The 22166-nt window shown below is 38.8% G+C and overlaps 1 protein-coding gene across 1 annotated transcript; it reads right to left on the bottom strand.

Moving 5' to 3' along the window:
* Positions 1-1765: 1765 nt before the first annotated feature.
* LOC148116787 (uncharacterized) lies at positions 1766-21957 on the bottom strand. The gene is made up of 4 exons (XM_087889426.1): positions 21736-21957; positions 14522-14758; positions 7372-7458; positions 1766-1938 (listed from the first exon to the last, which is right to left on the bottom strand). Exons 1-4 carry the CDS (start codon positions 21955-21957, stop codon positions 1786-1788), a joined length of 699 nt encoding a protein of 232 aa, XP_087745552.1. The 3' UTR covers positions 1766-1785.
* Between the last annotated feature and the right edge of the window lie 209 nt (positions 21958-22166).

Here is a 22166-nt window from a genome sequence, read left to right as displayed (position 1 = left end):
TAGATATGAGAGAGAGAGGGAGAGGGAGGGAGGGAGGGAAGGAGAGAGGGAGGGAGAGAGAGAGATAAACAGGAAGGATCAGCTTGAAATATGGATAGTGGCTAAGCTTTGCTTTTACTTGGTTGGTTTTAACGGCTGAGTACGCCTGCATAGGAACTCCACAAGGATTGGTTACCACCTTGTGGCTAAAGGTAAAATAGTAGGAAAATTGTGATTGTTCTTTCCCAAGAGAGAGGGATCTTGGAGAACCAAAGCTTTGCTCTGCATACCCGGGCTGAGTTTTCTTTGCAAGAACAATTAAAAAGATATGGTATTCATTGTTCCAAGAGCAGGATGGACAAGATTCAACCAGTTTGTGTCAACTATCAATGCAGCTATAGAAGTAGAATCAGGGAGAGACAGCAAAGCAAAATGGGAAAGTTTCACCAATCCCATATTTGATGTCAAGATACTCTTTTCAGTTCAACCTCTGTGTTCCCTGGAAATGCTTGGGCCTTTCCACACAACTAAGTTAGAATGCAACCTCCCATCCTGGAGCCACCAGAAAGCTATGCCACCACAAAAGTGGCTTCCCCAACTGCCAAGCTTTAACCTGTCTGTATTGTGTCTGATTATCAAATGGCACTGTTCTAATTTTGCATGTTATAAGCAGAAAGATTGGCTGATTTCTCTGGTCTTACTCCCCACTCCTACCAGTGGAAAAGCATTGCATGAATCATAACACCATAGAAGAAGGAGGTTCTGCAGCACTATAGACTACAGATGGTACAGTTAATTCCCCCAGTACAGATAGTTCTTCCTTAATGACCGGTTGCTTAGCAACTGTTCTAAGTTATGTCAGACCTCCAAAAAGGTTCTTATGACCAATTCCAGAATTCCGATGGTGGCATGCCCTACTTCCCAATCACACAACATTTTGGGTACTTGGCAACTGACTTGGCCTACTGCAGCATTCTACAATCGTGTGAGGATTTATGGCATTTTTCCCCCCTGGAAACTGACTTTTTCAGTTTCTGGAAAAAAAACCAAAGGAATATATTGGCTCCCTGGACAATTGTAGTGTTTACCTAACAACCTCCTCAAAAAAGGTCCTAAAATTGGTTCAGTCAAATGGGTGTCTCAATTTACGTCTGTCATAACTTATGAAAGAAATTCCAGGCTCCATAAATTGAGGATTATCTGTAAGGTCTTTGAGATTTTTGAAAAAAGTCAGAGAATCTGTTCATGCAGAACTCCTGGCATGGGGTAAATTGGTTGGCATACTAGGAACTGCCTTGATTTCTCCTCAAAGAAATGAAGATTCAAGTAATATGAGGCAGAGCTCAGTAGGGTTTCCCTGATAGAAACTCACCTGCTGATTGTTAAATTTAGCATTTTATACATAGTTGAAATGGAGAGTGTAGTTTCACGTATAGAAAAATATGGATTAAAAAAACCCCCTACAAAACGAGCTTGCCTCATTTTCCCAATTAATTTGTGAAAACCAACTAATTAAAAAGAGTTAATGTCTGTATAAATGATGACACTATTCTAATTAAAATTTACTTGAAGTGAATTTTCAAATGGCCTCAATTTTCTCAAATATAATATGCTTCCAGTTGATGAATTCAGTTTTCCATATCCCAGCCCAAATATGAATCCAGACCAATAGACAGGAATAGGGCAGTGCAGCGCAGCGCACCACAGGGAAGAGCTAAGAAGCTAAAATTGCAAATTAAGGTCAGCATCCCAGAGAAACAGCAAAGATATGTTTTTTTTTCTAAAAAGAATATTTTATTTATTTTATTAAGAAGGATAAAAAGTGTGATTTAAACAGTCTGAATAAATATGTCCGTCTGTGTTCTTCATTTCCTCTGGCCCAGAGTCATCGAGGTCTTGAGCGATCTGGTCAATATCTTCGTCTGAAGTGGAAGGATGCGTTAAGATGATTCGAGGTATCTAGGATGCCATCAGAAGGCAGAGAAAAGAAAATATGCATTGAGTATGAAAATTCTGAAAGGAAGGCTAATGACACATCACAAATCTCTCCTCAGAGAGACACCTCTGAGCAGGGCGACCGTTTTTCTTTCTGAATACTCAAATATACCTCACAGAGTTCTTGAGGGAGGCAATGTTATGCGGCCTACTTTGAGCTTCTGAATGAAAAGCAGCAGATAAATAATGTAATAAATACAGGTAGTCCTCAACTTACAACTGCAATTGAGTCCAAAATTTCTGTTGCTAAGTGAGACAGTTTTCAGTGGATTTTGCCCCATTTTGCAACCTTGTTGGCCACAGTTGTTAAGTGAATCACTGCTGTTGTTAAGTTAGTAACACGGTTATTAAAGTGAATCTGGCGTCCCCGTTGACATTGCTTCTCAGTAGGTCGCAAACAGGGATCACATGACCCCGGGACACTGTGACTGTCATAAATACGAACCAGTTGCTCAGTATCCAAATTTTGATCATGTGACCATGGGGATACCATGGGTGAAAAATGGCCATAAGACACTTTTTTCAGTGCTGTTATAACTTTGAACAGTCACTAAGGGAACTGTTGTAAGTTGAGGACAACCTGTATGTGTGCAAATAAACAAAATTCCATATTCTCAAAACATTAGATATATGAACAAAAGCCACCAGAGATAAAAAGTGTTGGCATTTGAAAACAAACAAGTCAGGTTTTGCAACAGACAATAGCAAAATAATAGTATTAACTGATATAGAGAAATGGATTGTTGTAATTTTCAACCTGTAGCCCTCCCACTGACAGCTACCAAAAACTGCCTATATTTTTGACAGAATCACTGCATAGTGAAGGTGATTTGGGGGCAAGATTTAAGCTGCAGTGTCATCGCACTGAGCTGTGCTGGGCTTCACACACAAAAACAACCTCATCACTTAAACAGGAATACAAAATTAACTAACATTCCCTGCAAAACAAAACAAATTCTGGGCAAAGCCTTACAAAGTATTTAAATTGTATAGCTTTCAGGCAGTGTTAATATGTTCCAGAGATAAAATTAAGGAGGAAGGAATGCAATAAATCACGGAATAGCAGGACACTATAACGTTTTAGTTATCTAGCAATGCATAGACTGTTGTTTCATTGTTCTAACTGGTCAGAGGAGGACAAACACAAGACATTCCCAGCAAAAATAGCCATTGGACTGATTTATTCATGTCACCTTGAGCCCTAATCATTAGTTTTCTGTCTTCCTTTGGAATTAACTGCCTAAATAATCTTCTAAATATCTGGCTAGCTAACTTTCATTCAGCATGCATTAGATTTTGTACCAGACAACTACATGGACTGAGTAGAATGGAAAAAGAATTTCTAGCTAATCATTAACTGTATTGTATACAGATGGGACTAAAGTGAATTTTATTAGTTCATGATCAGCACATGTTCTGATGCAATGAGAACCAGTATTTCCAGATGAGTGCCAAATGTGGTCACTGATTGGCCAATTCTGAAACAATGAAGGCCAGTGCTGATTGGTTGGCATGTTCAGCAAGCATTCCAACATCCACACCATCTTGTTACATCTAATTCAGGAAAGCAATGCTATAGTATGAATGTCAGCGTGCAAATGAACTGACTTCACCAAATAAATCTGTTTTTAACTCCATGTTCTTGGACAGTGGGTGAATTGATTATATGGAAAACATCTGTGTCGATGGTAGTGTAAAAACTGAAATATGGAGTACATTAGCAAACTGAAGCATGGACTATACCATCAACTGATCAATTAGGAAAATAACTGATTGCCATACCTATGAATGAAATGATCAACTAGAAAACGGTTTTGGACTGGGAAGATAGTATCATCCAAATGATTGCATCAACAAAAGTTCACCATATCAACCTGCCTCTAATAATAACCTATACTTGTTTTAAGAAGAATCTGGAAATCTATTTGATACTGTCCTTTCATTTTATCGATTGTGTTCCCTTTCTTCTACTTCCTTCAACCTTGCCAAGTATAACCATTTTAGTCCATCACATGTCCAAACTAGGTGCATTTCTGTTTCCTATCATCACCTGTTTTTTTCTTGTGGTCCATGCCACTCTTTCTTTTACTTTTAATGTTGAGTTTTCACAGCCATATTTTACTGCTGGAAAGACCATTACTTTCACTATTGTTATTTACAAAACAATATTTTTATCTTGCATGATCCTGCTTTAGATTTGCCATTGCTTTCCTTTCTGGTTCATATTCTTTATTTCTTCAGTACGCTATCATCTTTATGTTTCATTTCTTCATTGTCATCTGAAAGTTCCCTAGGTATGCTGATTGAATTGACTTTTTAATATTTAGCATAAGCCAAGATCTTTATATTCCATCTTGCCTTGTGAGATCTTCTAAAGCTTCTTTATTTACAGCCGAAAAAGCGGTGTCATTTGCATATCACAAGTTGTTTGTATTTTGGCTCCTTACAGATTCAAACTAAGAAGGCACAACACAAAGCCTGTTTGAAGTTTTGTGCTGTGACAGTAGGAACAGCAAATGTTATTTTTCATATTGCACCTGCAAACTGATGTGTTGAGTTGTTTGGGGTTATAAGGGAAGTAACTTATACCCAGTGGTGGGATTCAAGTAATTTAACAACCGGTTCTCTGCCCTAATGATTTCTTCCAACAACCAGTTTGCCAAACTGCTCAGAAAGTTAACAACCAGTTCTCCCGAAATGGTGAGAACTGGCTGAATCCCACCACTGCTTATACCCCTGCTTCACTCTCTGAGTTCTCTTACAGACCTTTAAGAGGCTTGTTGTAATTTTTTCAATAAAATCTTTCATATTGAATCCAGCCTGATGAAGAACTCATCATTATGAAACCAGTCTTGCATAGTTAGACTGGATCAATTTAGGTTTTTGTGACTTCTAAGGATGTGGGCAAGGCGAATGGAGGTGGTACATTCCACCACTTGCCCAGTTTGGTTTGTGGCTTCTGGTTGGGAGGTAATTGCAGACACCTTAAATAAAACATAAATGTATCATTAAACAGAACACCTTCCAGGAGGCAATTACAGTATTAAACCGCTTCTTTAAAAGTCTACCTTGGATCCCAATTATAAGCCAATCTCTCACCTAGTGTGGTTGGGTAAATTGATAGAAAAAGTGGTGGTTTCTTAACTTCAGACAGTCCTAGAGGAAGTAATTATCTTGAGCTATTTAATTGTCTACAGGGAGGCTACAAAAATGAAATTGCCTCAATTGGCCTGAGGGATGATCTTTAGAGCTCAATTAAGAAAGTTTGACTCTGCTGGGTCATCTTGACTTCACAGAGGCTTTTGATAGCACCAATCTGAGCATTTTTTTGGATAAACATATTTGGGACAACACCCATCTTGTTTGATTGCCCTATTTATTCTGAACCAATTTTCTCCAATTTCATTTTTTAGTGTCTCTGTTATTATAAAGCAGAGGTCTTCAAACTTGACAGCTTTAAGATTTGTGGACTTTAACTCCCAGAATTCTCTAGCCAGCATAGCTTTACAAGGTTCTGGAGAACCTTGTAAAGGTTCTCCAGAATAATCATTAGGTCAATCATCATTAACCTTAATCCACTTCTGACATGATCTCCAAACCAGAAACACTTGCTGTAAGTAATAAACTAAAGGTAAGCTTCTTTCCTTTATTGATTACAATCATTTTGTCTTACTCTCTTATCATCCTTATTATATTTCTTGTCTAGTTTCATATCCCTCTGCTTCTTCTGAAACTTGTCTATTCATTTGGCATTTTTCTCTCTATGATTGTTTCTATTCTTTCTAAGATTTTAAACAAAATGCTGCTTTTGTGAATAATTAGCGCCAGAGTTTGCTAATTTGCAATTCTCATGCCTCTCCCTTCTTCAGTATAAATTGCTTCTAATCTCTCTGAGTTCTAGCTTTCTTCCATATTTCTTGACATAGACCTGCCCTCTGAAACTGCAAGAGAAGAAGGAGTTAAACTGCTCAGTGGGTATTCATTTATGCTTGATAGTTGCATGTTTGACAGTTGAGAGTTATTTGTCATACATCATGTTTAGTTAATATATTTCTTCTACCTCTGAAAATGTATGGTCATTTCTATTCCTGTCAGAGCTGTAAAATTTTCTGTGATTTTCTTGGTCTTCTTCAAATTATCTATAATTTTTCTTCTTATTATCTTCCATTTGTTGACATTTTTTATTGAGGGATCTTCCTTTGTCCTCTTTATTGTTTGACGTTGAGTGTCTGCATTCAGCAATTGTACATCCGTTTTATGGCTCAAGTTATTCATCCACTATCTTTATCTGGTTGTCATGATGGCTAGTTTTGGCAGCTGCTTGGATCTAGTCTGGGAGTCATTTTTTTTTTCCTGCTGCTGTTGTCTTTATCTCTTCCCAAAGTTCTGTAGATTTCTTCTGCAGAGGTTAACCATACTAAATCTATCATTTCTTTATGGTGTGTTATCAAACTATGAATGACATCCTTTCAAGATGTTGCATATAACAATGCTTGTGATTTATTTTAGAATTTTTAGTAACTACCAATGTTGCATCTGGTGTATATCATATATTATAACAATAGAGGTAGTCTTCAATTAACAACTTAATTGGGACCAGCAACTCAATTGATAAACAAAGTGGTCAACAAGTGAAACTACTCCACCACTCCTTATCTTTATCCCACCTAGAGGGGGACGGAGAGGGAAATTGGCAGTGAGGTGCTGCAGTATCCCTGTGGTTGGTTGTAAGGCGAACAACCTCAGGGGTGCTACAGCAGCCATAACTTTGTGTCTATGTTGTAAGTAGCTTTTCGGAGGTCTGCCTTAGCTTCAAATGGTCACCAAGTAACCATTCATAAATCAAGGATTACCTATACTGATTTTTATGAGGACTGGATGAATCACAGTCTTTTTCAAGTTCATGGGTACAACTCCTTTTAAAAAAAAAAGATGCCAATCTTTTAATTATTAATATATGAATAGTTGGTAAATTATAAGGTGATGCAAATTAGGAATGTGCAGAAATGATTAATTTCAAAGGTCCAGAAATGTCCTAATTGAGGCAGATCAAAAGTAGTTCATATTGGCTCCAGTCTGGTTCCAGAGCCTTTCATTCTCTATATTCTACTATGAGAACAACTGGCTATACATTTTTTTTATTATTGTGCAGCAGGATCTGATGAATTTGCAGGTACACTGGAATATTTTGAACAAATGAATCATGTGAAAATTGGAAATAATCAGCCCCTAGATCTTCAAGTTATTCTTCTTTATCATCTAGATGAGGTTGAAAAAGTCCTTATAACTTTCATATTTGGGGCAAAATGAGAAAAAGTTTGCAGTGATTGTGTCTCTTCTACATTGGTGATACTATCTCTTCAAACATTCTTTTTAGTTTTATTATCCATTACTTACTGTTTTGACATGGTTTATTAGGCCACTTTTTGATGGGGTGTCAACAGGATCAGAATCATGTGTGTTGGGTTCAGTAATAAGAACATCCTAGAGAGAGGGAAGAGGAAAGAGGGGAGGAGGAAAGGAAGGGGAAGATAGCAGAAATTATTTCTCAAGCATAATCAAAACAGTGAGGATATTTTAATTTATTTCAGAAAATGGGGTATCATCATCAGAGCTGAAGGAGCTTCTTGGAGGAGAAGTGAAAAGTCTTCAAAGAAAAACCAGAAAGTCCAGTTGCCTTTTGAAAAAGCACCTCTGGGACAACCATGACCTGGATGATTGAGAATCTCCATAGACATCTGGGTACCATGTTAAGATTTATAGTGAGATTATAAGGAAAAAAATATGAAACTAATTCCCCAAAATCACAAACTGTATGAGAGGTTGAACATCTGTTCTAAGCAGCTCTTCTCTTTCTCTCGTCAAGGAAAACCATAGAGCTGTCAGGCTCAAGGCCAGAGATGACACATTGAGATACAATCAAATCCAATAATGTATTTGTTTACATTTAATAGACAGAAATTTTCCAAACTAAAGCTATATAACTTTCTAAGCCACTAAATATATCTGAAAGGATTCCATGTGTGACTAGCCTGAACCTCTCCCCTCCTCCCCCATCCAGCTCAGGATTGGAGGATCTCTTGATCCAGATCTCCCTCTAGGAAGTTCTGAGTTGGCAAAATCTTCCCCTTTTGTTGCTATAGGAGCACATTCCATTACCTAACCAAAGTTCGGAATTGGAAAACCCAATCAAGATATAACCAAGAATATTTGATTTATTGCAGTATTTCCAAGCTCTGAGCATTTCAATGACTTAAACATGACATTGTAGATGTTTTATAAATTACATTACGGTACACATCTGTGTAGCCACAAATCTTTGTCTGACTCTATATTCTAAATTTTTAACTGGATATTTGTCTGAAATGGACCATAGAGTTTTACAGGGGACACTTCCACCCAAATTCTATGCCAGTCTGACAATAACATTGGTCTCTGTGTTTCTGTAACATTGACTGTTTGAGAGCTGAGCCAAATAATTTGTATATTCCAAACTGCAGATTTTATAAATAAATAAATAAATAAATAAATAAATAAATAAATAAATAAATAAATAAGTACGTACATACATACATACATACATACATACATACATACATACATACATGGATGGATGGATGGATGGATGGATGGATGGATGGATGGATGGATGATGTACGTTTTCATCATTCCCAAGAAATGTAGTAGTGGCCAAAATTGTGGAAAACTTTTGGGAAAAGTGTATTTTCTAAAACTAGCTAATAACACCACTTTTTTTTTTTTTTGGAGTAGTACCAGAAAATTATATATCAATGGGAAAGATAATTTAATCAAGAATGTAATGCAATAACTTTTATGAAGGATTTGCTATTAGAATAGTTACAGTATAAAGTATAAAGAAGAAACGTGAAACATGTAGAAAAAAATGAGATATACAAAAATTATCACCATCGAAAAAAACGAGATATACAAAAATTATCATGTCAGTTAATACTTACCGTATTTTTCAGACTATAAGAAGCACCTGACTATAAGATGCACCTAAATTTAGAAGAGGAAATCAACAAAAAAAAGTTTTTGGCCTCTGTGCACCCCATTTTCGGGCCTTTTCCAGTCTTTTTTTGGTGCATTTTCAAGGTTTTTTTCTGCCCATTTTCTAGGCTTTTTGTCCCCTTTTTGAGGCTTTTTTCAGGCCATTTTTTCTGAAAAAAATGGCCAAAAAGGCCTCAAAAACAGAAGAATGGAAGCTGTGGTGATACAGAAAACAAACTGAACAATATGATCTTAAAAGAAATGTTCATATATGAGTTAATATGCAACCTTTTACAGGAGAATATCTCCTGAATGAGAATGTCTCCACACTATTAAAGAATTACACAGAGATTACATCCCTGTATTGATAAATAAAGCATAATTGCAAGATTCTTGCAATTACAATCAGACCAACCTTTTTTTTTTAATCTACAGATGCTGGGGGGGGGGGTGTCACATTCAAACACCATAAACTGATAGCTGACACCACGTCTACTAGATCTCCAACACTTTTTCTTCAGATGCATCTGAGCCAAATCAATGTGGCAATTTTTGGACTGGGGTGCTGCTAAGATTCCCCAGGGGAAAAACATTGTGGGCCTGAGAGTTAATTGTAAACATATTAAAAACCCAGGATGTAGACTATAAAAACCACCAATTCTGTAGAATATATCATTTAAAGTAGAAAGATGGGATGAATAGAAGCGAAATGAAATGAAATGAAATCACATTCAAAACAGTTTATCCTAATTTGTTATCAACAGCCTTGTTCTCGTAACTGCAGCAAACACCCCAAGACACTTCTTAGATGCATTTTCATATTGTTTTATCTGTCATTATTACAACAAATGCCTTTTTTGGAGAAGCAGATTTAAACTTTAAATATGCCTATTCTTTAAATTTCACAAAGAATTTAACTTGGCAGTAGAAAAGTCCCATCTTTTATTAAGAGATATTGAGAGTTGCCAATATCCTGTAAGTTGCCAGTTGCCTTAGGCTGTGGACCAAAATACATTGATGAACAAAATCTTGGGCAATAGAATTATGAACATCTCAATCTGTTTGATTCGCTTTCTCCAGCCTTATTGAAGCAACTCATGCCACAAAGAGCCAAGTTTGTTAACTTGTTACTGACACATCGCAGCCAACAACAGACCAAATGTTAATATGAAGGATAGGTAACTGAGAATAGGAATGAGTAGACAACGATGTCATCTAATCTAATTGTAAAAGTATATCTACTTGAAGTAGATATAATATATTTGAAGTTCTAAGCTACTCGGGGAGACATTGCCTCAAATGTTATGGAAATCAGCTTTTTGGGTTGGTCTGTAAACAAGCCAAAAAATGGAATCTAATGTACGTGGGCTAGCAAGACTAAGTCATAAATACTATAGAAGAGAACAGAAATGCACCTCTTTAAAGGAAGATGAGCCCTTTCTACCAGCCGAATACCAAGATTCCCATTTGATTGCACACAGAAATTGTAATCTGGAGGAGAATTATAATGAACTAGCTGGATACCCATGCTTCGCTAGGAAACTATGTGATCGGGCTTAATAAATCGACACTTACAGCTTGAAAATTAATGAACAGTTACCATTGGCCTCTCCTCTCCCCTTCTCTCCCTCAGCCTTTCCCCACAGAAGCCTCCCCTATCCTATCCCCTTCTCTCCTGCAGCCTTGCCCCACAGAAGCCTCCCCTACCCTATCCCCTTCTCTCCCTCAGCCTTGCCCCACAGAAGCCTCCCCTATCCTATCCCCTGGTTGCTGCTGTAAAAGTAAAACTGAAAGTGAAAATCCTCTCCTCTGTTTGTGTTTTGCATTTGGAACAGATTTCTTTTCAGGTGGGGAGGGGGAGTAGAACTCCTTAGCATCAAAGTGTGTTAATCATAATATAGAAAATACTAATGCTATGATTGTCAATTCGAAAAATCCTTTCTTAGTGAGCATATAGAAGCTAAGAGGTACATACGTGGCAAATTTCAAGTTTGTAGCAGTGGTGAAATCTAAAATTTGTTACTACCGGTTCTGTGGGCATGGCTTGGGGTGGGGTAATGTGACTGGTTGGGCGTGGCCAATTTTTTTTTTCTACTTTTAAAACCATTTTTTCTACAACCTCTTTGGCAATTATATAACATAGAGTATAAGCAAAGTGAGGGAATTTGGACCAGTCATTTTCTCTCAGGCCAACCCACATCTATCTATCTATCTATCTATCTATCTATCTATCTATCTATCTATCTATCTATCTATCTATCTATCTTTCATTCATTCATTCATTCATTCATTCCTATCCCACCTTTATTGTTTTACCAAATAATTCAAGATGGTAAACATACCTAATACTCCTTTCTCTTTCTATTTTCCCTACAACTTGTGGGCTATCATCCTGGACATGCAAAAAAGTAGAACATTTTGGATTCAAATGCATACTCGGATTCATTCAGAGCATTTTAAAGATTAATATACAACTGAGCCCAGAGGTCTTGCTCCAGTGGTGGGTTGCCCCCGGTTCACACCGGTTCTATAGAACCGGTAGTAAAACCGGCAGGAGGCTCTGCCCCCTGACCCTGACATCATCAAAATGTTTCTGTGCATGCGCAGAAGCTTCTGCGTTTGCACAGAAGAGTGCATGCGCTCGCTTCGCTCGCGCGTGCAGCCCCATTGCCAACCGGGAGTAAAGGTAAGTAGAACCCACACCATCTTGCATTTATGATTGATAGATGAGCTGTCAGAGAACATCATGGAACTCTGTTACTGTATATGATAACTGCGGTGAGATTATTGTATGCAGAAAGATAGAAAGATCTGGCAATACCTACAATAGAGGAATGGTTGGTGCAGATGATGGAATTTGCTGAGATGGCCTATTTGGCTAGTTTCATTAGAGAAAAGGCAATACCTACATTTATTGCTGAATGGAAAAATCCTTATTGACTTTTTATGTAAAACAGAAAAAAATAAATTAATGATTTATAGTTTTGGTATTCAGAAAAGGATAGATTATAGCAAGAAGATATTTTTGATGTAACTGTAGAAAAATAGTAAATATATAATTGTACTTATAACATTGGTAAAGAAGATTAGAAGCCCCTTTGTATTACTTTTTCTTTTCTGTTTTTCTCTTTCTTTCTTGCACTTTTAACTGCACAACTTAAAAGTAGAAATATCTTGCCTGTAATGCTCTGATGATTGCTAAAGCCATTATAACTTTCTTTCCCCGAAAGTAATGTTTGGTATACATTTGTATTCACAGCTTTGGAACAATTTAATCTGTACTAAAATCTGTATTTCCCTCAAAAATCACTTTAAAATAAGATGCAAGCAGAAAGCTCATAAACATTATTCACACAAAGTTTCTGTAATCAGATGCCATTTCATAAATGAAGCTCAGAATTCCTTTTTTAAAAAAATATGCTGTTGATTTAGCCTATGCTCAAGATGCAGGTTTTTTAGCCCTCTTTCCTAAATTAATCCTTTTGAATAACTGACATTTTTTTCAGCTAAAAGCAAAGTACCTCTTCTTCCACACAATCAACATTTAAGCTCTCCATTTACTGCTGAAGCACAGTTCCCATCACCTCTTCCCATAAATCATGCTAGCTAGAACTCCTGCGAGTGTTAATTTAATAACATCTGGAGAATCGCAGATTCCTCACAACTACGGTAGCACATGCAGGACTAGTTTTATTAACATTTCAAGGCAAATTTCCAGACCGAGAATTTTAATTTCATATGATGACTGCCCCCTGATAGCAGCAGGAAGGACAGAAGAGAGCAATAGTAAAATCAGAAAAGGTTATGACATTAAAACAATCTGAGATTCTTGGTTATGTGGCAGTATATCCATTATTGGAATAAGGACTCCTATTGCTGAGATCCTGACTTGATAACAATATGGTGAGTGTAACGATGTTAGTCCTATAAATACTGGTAGTCAGGGGTGAGATTCTACCGGTTTGGACCGGTTCAGGCGAACCAGTATCTCCGATGGTCAGCTGGGAGCGAACCAGTTCATTCCGACGATCAGGTGGGCCCGCCTGCCCACCCCTGTGCTTTACTGACCTATATCTTCTTGGCTGATTCGTGTGGCAGAGTGGATTGCTGAGCGTCAGCTGTGTTACTCCCCAGCAGTAATGCGGAAGGTAGGTTTTCATAAAACTGCGCGCTCAGCGATCGCTGCGTAAAAACTGCACAAAGCACGCGATCACCAAACCGGTTGTTAAACCAGCAGGATCCCACCACTGTTTGTAATCCTCGACTTACAACTGTTCAAAGTTGCAACGACACTGACAAAAAGTGCCTTATGACCCGTCCTCACACTTACAATCACTGCAGCATGCCTATGATCACATGATCAAAATTCAGACACTTGGCAATCGGCATGTATTTATGATGGCTGCAGCATCCTAGGGTCGTGGGATCGCTATTTAGACCTTCCCAGCCAGCTTCCAATGAACAAAGTCAATGGGAGAAACTGGACTCACTTAACAACCATGTGATTCACTTAACAGCGGCAGTGATTCGCTTAACTCCTGTAGCCAAAAGGGTAATAAATTTGGGCACAATTTATTTAATAATCACCTTGCTTAGCAATTGAAATTCTGGTCCCAGTTGTGAATCATAAGTTGAGAACTACCCGTAATAGGACCCAGGCTTCATCAGACATGATTCGTAACAACATCAGCTTCCAACAGCAAGACTTTAAAGTTTAAACAGGTCTTAGAAGAGAAGCAGAAATGAGCCAAGATTGCCAGCTGGAAATGGAAGAGGTGAAGCTGGTCTTAACCTTCTAGTTTTTGTTCTCCTGATCCCATGCTCCATGTTACATCCCGGCCATAAAAAGCTTCACCTTCTGACTCCTGTTGTTAAAAGTACTGATAAAGATGGAGGACCCAAGCTAGTTTAAAACCTGGACAAATCCTCCAAAATCCATCCCTGTCCAGGCACCTGCCACCTACTCTGAAAGGCAACTCCCATTATTTCCAGGCTCATTGTGGTCAGTTGGGAAAACAAAAGTTGTAGTCCAATATTCTGGAGAGTTTGTGGATTGGGGAAAGCTACTTTAGAAGCAGGAAATGTGGACTGCATTGCATTGTAAGCAAGTGAGCCTCCTCTAGAGAGTGACTGGGGGAGAAAAGTAAACTAATTGTCTAAACCAGGGGTCTGCAACCTTAAACACTCAAAGAGCCATTTGGACCCGTTTCCCACAGAAAAGAAAACACCAGGAGCCACAAAACCGTTCCCGTGCCTGACTATTTCTTGAGCGGCCACAAAACTAGCATATGTAGTTGAATTAAACATTGTGTTTTCTTCTGAAACTTTTCTTTTCTTGGATTTATCCATGGTTGGCCTACCGGGGGTTGAAAAGCTCAATAAATCATGTGCCGGCGAGTGTCGCACATTGGCAATTGTGACACATATTTTGAGTGACAGGGAGCCGCAGCAGAGGGGTAAAAGAGCCACATGCGGCTCCAGAGCCGCAGGTTGCAGACCCCTGGTTTAAATTAAAAGTTCCCACCAAATGAGTTACCTTCAAGAGCAGCTGGGCGGCCTCTGAGCTGCCTGGGATTCGGTCCTTGTTTTGCTTCGAGGCCTTTTTGCCCTCGGTTGCAACGTGGTTTGCAGCTTGTTGCTTATGGTTGGTGGGTGGGCAGCGTTTGGGTTTTGTGGAAATCTTCTGCCTCTCTTGTCCAAGTGGAGTTCTTGCACTGCTTCTAATGCTCTCACTCGAGGAAAAGAGGCTCCCGGAAAATTTAGATATCGGTTCCTGGTAGGAAACATAGCAGTCACTGAACAGGTCACTGTCAAAAGGCACATGAATAAACTTGAAGAGAAAGGTAAGACTCTTCTCCACACAGTGAAGAAAGAAAGAGTCTTTGGTCATTTGATAATAATAATAATAATAATAATAATAATAATAATAATAATAATAATAATAATAATAATAATAGCTTTTATTGTCATTGTACATCATGTATACAATGAAATTGGTTTAGCCTCTACTGGTGCAGTCCATAACAAAAAATACAAGACAATACAATTCTCAATGTATGCAAGTAATTGGGAGGAAAAACCTAGTCATACATTTCCATAAGTACGTGGAGTGATTGTGATTGTGTTTCAGAGTCTGACAGCCCTGGGTAGAAGCTGTTTTTAAATCTGTTTGTCCGGCCGGCTATACTTCGATGTCTTCTGCCCGATGGCAAAAGTGAAAAGAGACACTGGCCAGGGTGTGAATCCCTAAGCATCTTCCTTACTCTGCTGAAACAGCGAGACCTGGTGATGTCATCCAGTAATGTTAGAGGGCAATTTTAAACATTTCTGTAACATTTCTAAATTTTGGATCAATTTCACAATAGGTTGAAACAATCAGAAATGAAATATGTATGTTCAAAATAGGTGGAGGGGAAAAACTATTCATACAGGGAAGGGAAGGCCTAGGAAAAAATATGAGTTTTCAGTATGTATAGTATTTAATGAAATAATAGTCACTCCTCAGATACAGGTAACCCTCAACTTAAGACCACAGTTGAGCCCAAAATTTCCATTGCTAAACAAGACAGTTTTTAAATGAGTTTTGCCCCATTTTGCTACCTTTCTTGCCACCGTTATTAAGTGAATCACTGCAGGTGTTAAGTTAGTAACAAGGTCAGGCTCCCCATTGACTTTGCTTGCCAGAAGGTTGGAAAAGGTGATCACTTGACCTGGGACATTGCAACCGTCATAAATACAAGCCAGTTGCCAAGCATCCTAATTTTGTTCACGTGATTGTGGGGATGCTGCAATGGTTGTAAGCCGTGGTGAGATTCAAGTAATTTAACAACCGGTTCTCTGCCCTAATTATTTCTTCCAACAACCAGTTTGCCAAACTGCTCAGAAAGTTAACAACCGGTACTCCCAAAGTGGTGTGAACCGGCTGAATCCCACCACTGGTTGTAAGTGTGAAAAAATAGCCGTAAGTCACTTTTTTCAGTGTCCTTCCTCCCATTCTGAAGTGCTCCTTTTTCTTTCCCCAAATGGTCCACATCTGTTCCATCTGCAAAGATGAAGTTGTTTTCAAGTTCCGACAAGGCAGGATAACTTCAATGTCTTTTGCTTCTGGTTGTTACTTTCACCCACAGGTCCTGCAGATGTATCTCCTTTCTTTGATCTCATTCTTCCCCATGAGTGGAAATGTGCTCAGCCATCCCTCCAATTCTGTACAGGTTTCTTTCATAACTACCAGGACCTGCCTAGATGCATCTTTTCAGGCAGAAAGATGAGAATACCCCAAGCACTGCAGCTCACAAGTGCAGACTTCAGGCCATTCCTCTTCACTTTTAGTAGCAAAAGAATTATATTTTGGTTTGATTCCTCAAGCTCTCCAGTTAGCCAAGTGTGAAATTTATTATAGCCTCCATCTTAAACTGCCCTGGCAAATTCCTTTCAATTCTTCCTATTCTCTCACTCGGGAAACATAATTAAAATGTAAAATCCTCCTCGTGATCAGAGGTCCTCCTGAGACCCACTGTAGCTTTTCCTACACTCAAGTGTGGCTGAATGCTGAATAGATTGCATTTTTAAAATGACTTGACTGCCATTTTTATGACACAACACAAAGTGTCTCTGGAGATTTTGTGTGTGTGTGTGTGTGTGTGTGTGTGTGTGCTCATGGCTTCTGCAACCATAATGGGAAGACAAGGGCTAAGACCTTCGAAGGAAGAGATACTGTCAGTGTCACAAATTGTGGACTGTATTCATATCATTATTAGTAGGCAGACTTTTTGGATTGTCACCTTTGCTCTTTGGAATGCTGTTCCCCCCTCGCCCCCAAATACAGGTAGTTCTCAAACGACAACCATTTGTTTAGTGACCATTCGAAGTTGCAACGGCACTGGAAAAAGTGACTTATGACAGTTTTTCACACTTATGACTTATTTGCATCATCCCTGTGGTTATGTGATCGCAATTTGGATGCTTAGCAACTGGCATGTATTTATAATGGTCGTAGTGTCCTGGGGTCATATAGTGACCTTTTGTGACCTTCTGACAAGCAGTCAATGGGGTAGGCAGATTCACTTAATAACCATGTTACTAACTTAAGAACTGCAGTGATTTACATAACAATTGTGAAAAGAAAGGTTGTTAAATGGGGAAAAACTCACTTAACAACTGTTTTGGACTCTGAGGATGCTTGTGAGTCCCCAAGGTCTTTAAGATCCTAAGAGAGCAGCTCAGGTTGGAGCAATCTGAGGTCATTTTCAGGAAGGCCGCTTAATTCAGCTCCATGTTAAGCAACAGAGAGATTGAGCTGACAAGGTTAACCAATGGGAAACCTGGACTCAGTGGTGGGCTCCTGCTGATTCACACCTGTTCTCCTGAACCATATGTTAATTTTCTGAGCAGTTGTTGTTGGAAGAAATCTTTTCCCACTTTACAGTGCTAATCCTGCAAGGAACACAGGAAGGAAAGATTCTAGTGTGCCTGTATTTCTAGCCTAATCCTTATCTTAATTGCCATCCCTGCTGCTTTAAGTTTTCAGAAACTGCCTCTGGGTTAAGTTTTGTTACATTGTAACAGCCTTAATGGTTTGTGGCAGTACGCCCAGACTTTCTGTCTGTATCTGAGCTTCCACGGAGTGTCCCCCCCATCTCCCAGCGTTTTTTGTGGTACTTTTATTCCTGGGGCTTGAACAGCTATTTACAGAAGGGTTGGCATAGCCATAGAAGAAATGGCTGAGAGGTAGGATGCAAACTTGGCATTGGTTGTCCCAAAGGTGCTTTTTTCAAGAGGCAACTGGACTTTCTTGGTTTCCAGAAAGTCCTGTTGCCTCTTGAAAAAGCATCTTTGGGACAGGCATCTCTGCATTGCTTCAGAGTGGCCAAGCTACATGATTGCTCACTGATAATAAGTGGATCCTCCTTCCAGTTTGTTATAGTTTGCTCTCATGATAATATGGCATAATAACATGGCACCAATTGTAGAAAGTTAGTACCCATCCCTCTCCTAGAAGAATGAAATGTTTTGAGAAATATTAAAAAAGAAGAATATATTTCCCTGGATGAGAAATGGAGAAACATGTTTTCTTAGAGGGAGAAAGCAGCCTCCACCTTTCCTATAGCAGATGTTAGCACTTAAGAGATAAATAGATAGATAGGCAAAAATTCCCTGCAGCAATGTCTGAACAAAGACAGAATGGGATTATCCCTCACTCAAGATGTTAATTTTTTAATTTATCTCTTTAGCTCAGCATTTTGTAGCCCAAATATGCCCACCCACTTTATGGTAAGCTTAAATGATCTCTCTGCTAAAGGATTTCACTTTATGAGCAAGAGTTGGCTGTATTTTAACTATTTTAATTCCTCGATGTGCTCTGGCACCCTGCCTGATTTGTAACTCTGGGTTGCAGGTATTGCTGAGGAAAAGGAAGGTATTCAGACAGAATGGTTTAGTTTTGCATGACAGGTGTGACTCATTGATCTTCAGTGTGTATGCCCCCATTTCTAATCTAACTAGCAAGATAATACATAATTGGCTTGAAATCTGTACCCCAAAGTTGATAATCAGTTATCAAATGAAATTATAGTCCTAGGTAGTGTACTCATCAGTATTTTTTATTAATTCAGGACTTGGATAAAGAATAGTGACAAATTTGTGACAGAGCCTTGGTAGTACAGTGGTTTAGAGCACCCTGTCATTAACACAGCTGCCTGCAATTACTGCAGGTTCGAACCTTACCAGGTTCAAGGTTGACTCAGCCTTCCATCCTTTCTAAGGTAGGTTAAATGAGGACCCAGTTTGTGGGGGCAATAAGCTGACTTTGTATAAATATACAAAAGTATGAAGGCTATTGCTTAACGCATTGTAAGCCGCCCTGAGTCTCCGGAGAAGGGCGGCATATAAATCAAATTAAAAAAAAAAAATTGCAGATGATAAGAGAATTGTGTAGAAGAGCTAATACCCAAAGAAGATAGAAATAAAATTCAAAACGCCCTTGCTAGGCTAGAGCAGTGAGCTGAAAGTAATGGAATAAAATTGAATAGAAACAAAAGTAAGCTTCTTTCCTTTAAAAAAAAATGAATGAGAATATCTTACTGGGTAATACCTGTGGGGGAAAATATGGAATATAATTGACTGCTAACTGAATATGAACCAAAAGCATGATGTAGGTGCAAAAAAAAAAAAAGGCAAATGCAGTTTTAGGTTTCATCAATAGAGAAATAATCTTCAATCAGAGGAAGAATTTTCCTTCAGTCAAACCCCTCTCCCCCTTCTGTTCTTGGCATTGAATTTTACAAAGCTTGCAGAGAAATTGAAAGGGGTTCAGAGAAGGACAAGAGGGTGCTAGCAATTTAAATTCTACGAAGGAAGATTAAAAGAGATGGCTGGCTATGTTTAGCCTTGAGAAAAAATGACTGAGTTTGATATGAATTCTAATACCTCAAAGGATGTCACATAGAAGAAGCTGAAGACCTGTTCCCAGGAAATGAATTTAAATCACAGAAAGTCTGCGGGTATGTGCGAATGAACTTAAGAGACTGAGCAAAGAGACGCTGTCAAGGGAATGGTCAGATAAGAGACAGCATAGCCTGGGTGAGGCAAGAGGCTCAGAAGAGATCCTCCCTAGTTTCTCAGGCTGTAAAGGAGGGGGGGGAAGAAACGTACTTTCAAGCTTTCAAGATTCTGTCAATGTAGCTTAATGATAAAATAGAATTAACTCATCTGGCTGTGTTTCCTATCTGGTTTGGCTTGCCAGACTGACATCGATCTTTCAGGGTCTGAAGTACGCTTTCCCCTTCCGCTCTGTCTCCTTTACAGCCTGAGAAAATACAGAGAGCTTCTTGCTCCACCCATTATCCAGCTGCAGGCTATAGTGTCTCTTATCATATCATACCCTTGGCAGGTTCTCTTTGCCCAGTCTCTCAAGGACACACCCGCATACCATTACAAAAAGGCAGATGTTAGAAAAAAACATTGTAAACATACCATCAGTCTGACAGCACACCCAGTTACTCAGAGAAGTGGGAGAGCTTTTTGTTGTGTTCAAGTGGAGGCTTTGTGAGTCACTTGCAAATGACAAATATTTTAGATTTCTGCACTGAGGCAGAGGATTAGGATTCCTGACCTATATTATCCCTTTTAACCAGTTGTGAAATCCATTTTTTTTTTTACTACTGGCTCTGTGGGCGTTGCTTGCGGGCGTGGTGTGGCTTGGTGGGCATGGCAGGGGAAGGATACTGCAAAATCTCCATTCCCTCCCCACTCCCGGGGGAAGGATATTCCAAAATCTCCATTCCCACCCCACTCTGGGACCAGCCAAAGGTGGTATTTGCCGGTTCTCTGAACTACTCAAAATTTCTGCTACTGGTTCTCCAGAACCTGTCAGAACCTGCTGGATTTCACCCCTGCTTTTAACTAAGATTTTGTGTACCTGCCTATAAGATCAGTTGATTGTAGTATTTTCCTGTTTTTCTACAATAACTAAAACTTACTATAGCATCTGAATCATTCTAACTACGGCTAGTCATTTTTTATGACTAACGGAAGCAAGACATCTACAAGTACAGTTCATGGGATTATTTTCACACACCATAGCTTAATCATAGATTAACCACAGCTTAAAGGTTAATATTAATTGTATCTAAAGTAGAAACAGAAAGTTTGGATTTCCTCTAGAGGGCCATACTAATATATTTAATAGTACAGTATAAAATATACTCCTCTCTAGAATATAAAGAATATATATTACTACTGTACTTACTGTATATGCATTGCATCAAATGGTGTCTGACAGTCAGCGATCAATTCAGATTCCAAGTTAGTGTGTCTTTTTTTCCCCCTTTCAGTCAGGACATTTATGGCCAAGGACATCTTGTGTTTTCTAATCATATTTCAGGGATCTCATTCCCTTCACACACACCCAAAAAAGAGTGATTCTAGTGCAACGCTTAAACTTAATTTTACTTTTTAATATTAAATCTATCTAATATGGTTATCATGATTAATAATAATCCAAACCGACAGGCACCTGTCATGTAACACCACAGACTTAACAATGTTGATAAGAATTATCATTGTACGCATTGTAAGCCGCCCTGAGTCTCCGGAGAAGGGCGGCATATAAATCAATTTTTTTTTAAAAAAAAAAAATTAGAGTAGTACCATCTAAAGAGTAGCCCCATGGCCAGAGAGGCGACAAATACATTTAACAAATAAATAAGAGAGACAAAAAAGTCTGGGTAGTAGACACGGCAGTATCTGGGGAATAGAAGAGAAAGAACTGGAGCAAAATCACAAAATACAAAGACCTGTAAATAGAACAATAAACTGTAAATAGAACAATTGTGGCAAAAGAAAACAAAGGTAGTTCATAACTACCTTGGGGGCAATCCAGTAGTGGGATTCAAATAATTTAACAACCGGTTCTCTGCCCTAATGATTTCTTCCACCAACCAGTTCACCAAGCTGCTCATAAAATTAACAACCGGTTCTCCCAAAGTGGTGCGAACTGGCTGAATCCCACTACTGGGACAATCCCAAAACAACTGGAGCACCACTTGACACCTTCTGCATTGACATAATCACCAATTGCAAAAGGCACTTTTACTTGGAAGAGCTTACATCTTCAACAATCTTTAACCGTATTAAAGAACAACATCTGCCTATGCCAGCTCCTTGGGAAGGACTCGATGGGTTGATAAAAATCCCCAATCCAATCTAAACATCTGGCTGACTGTAAGATGAACCATAATAATAACAACTCACATCTTCATCTGGATCCTCCAATCTTTCAGCTTCTTGCTCAGGACTGATTCGACCTTCCTTCCAGTTTTCATTGACTGAGCTGAATTTGTAGAGTTTTGATCCCGGGATATTTTCTTTCCCCTTGAGAGAAGCCCAGTGAGAGCCCTGAGAATTCCAGTTATGGCTCCCGTGGAGTTTAGGAGATTTGGGAAGCCACCTCACACAATCCTGCAAGAAAAGCATTCGATAACCGATAACTCTAGTGCTCTTATTATTATGACATTCTTATTTAAGAATGTGATACTATTTCTAATTTGTCATTCAATGAGTGACTGCAGAAGTTCTCTCTCTCTCTCTCTTCCTCACTCCCTCCCTCCCTCCCTCCCCCTCCCTCCCTCCCTTGCTCCCCACATCTATAGCATTTTTGGAAAGCAAAAGATATCCGGAAGGTG

This window comes from Pantherophis guttatus, chromosome 1, assembly GCF_059756535.1.
Source record: "Pantherophis guttatus breed Tessera chromosome 1, ASM5975653v1, whole genome shotgun sequence".
In the NCBI taxonomy this organism is placed as follows: Eukaryota; Metazoa; Chordata; class Lepidosauria; order Squamata; family Colubridae; genus Pantherophis; species Pantherophis guttatus.
The sequence above is the reverse complement of the archived record's forward strand: the minus strand, read 5'-3'. Positions and strand labels throughout refer to the sequence as shown.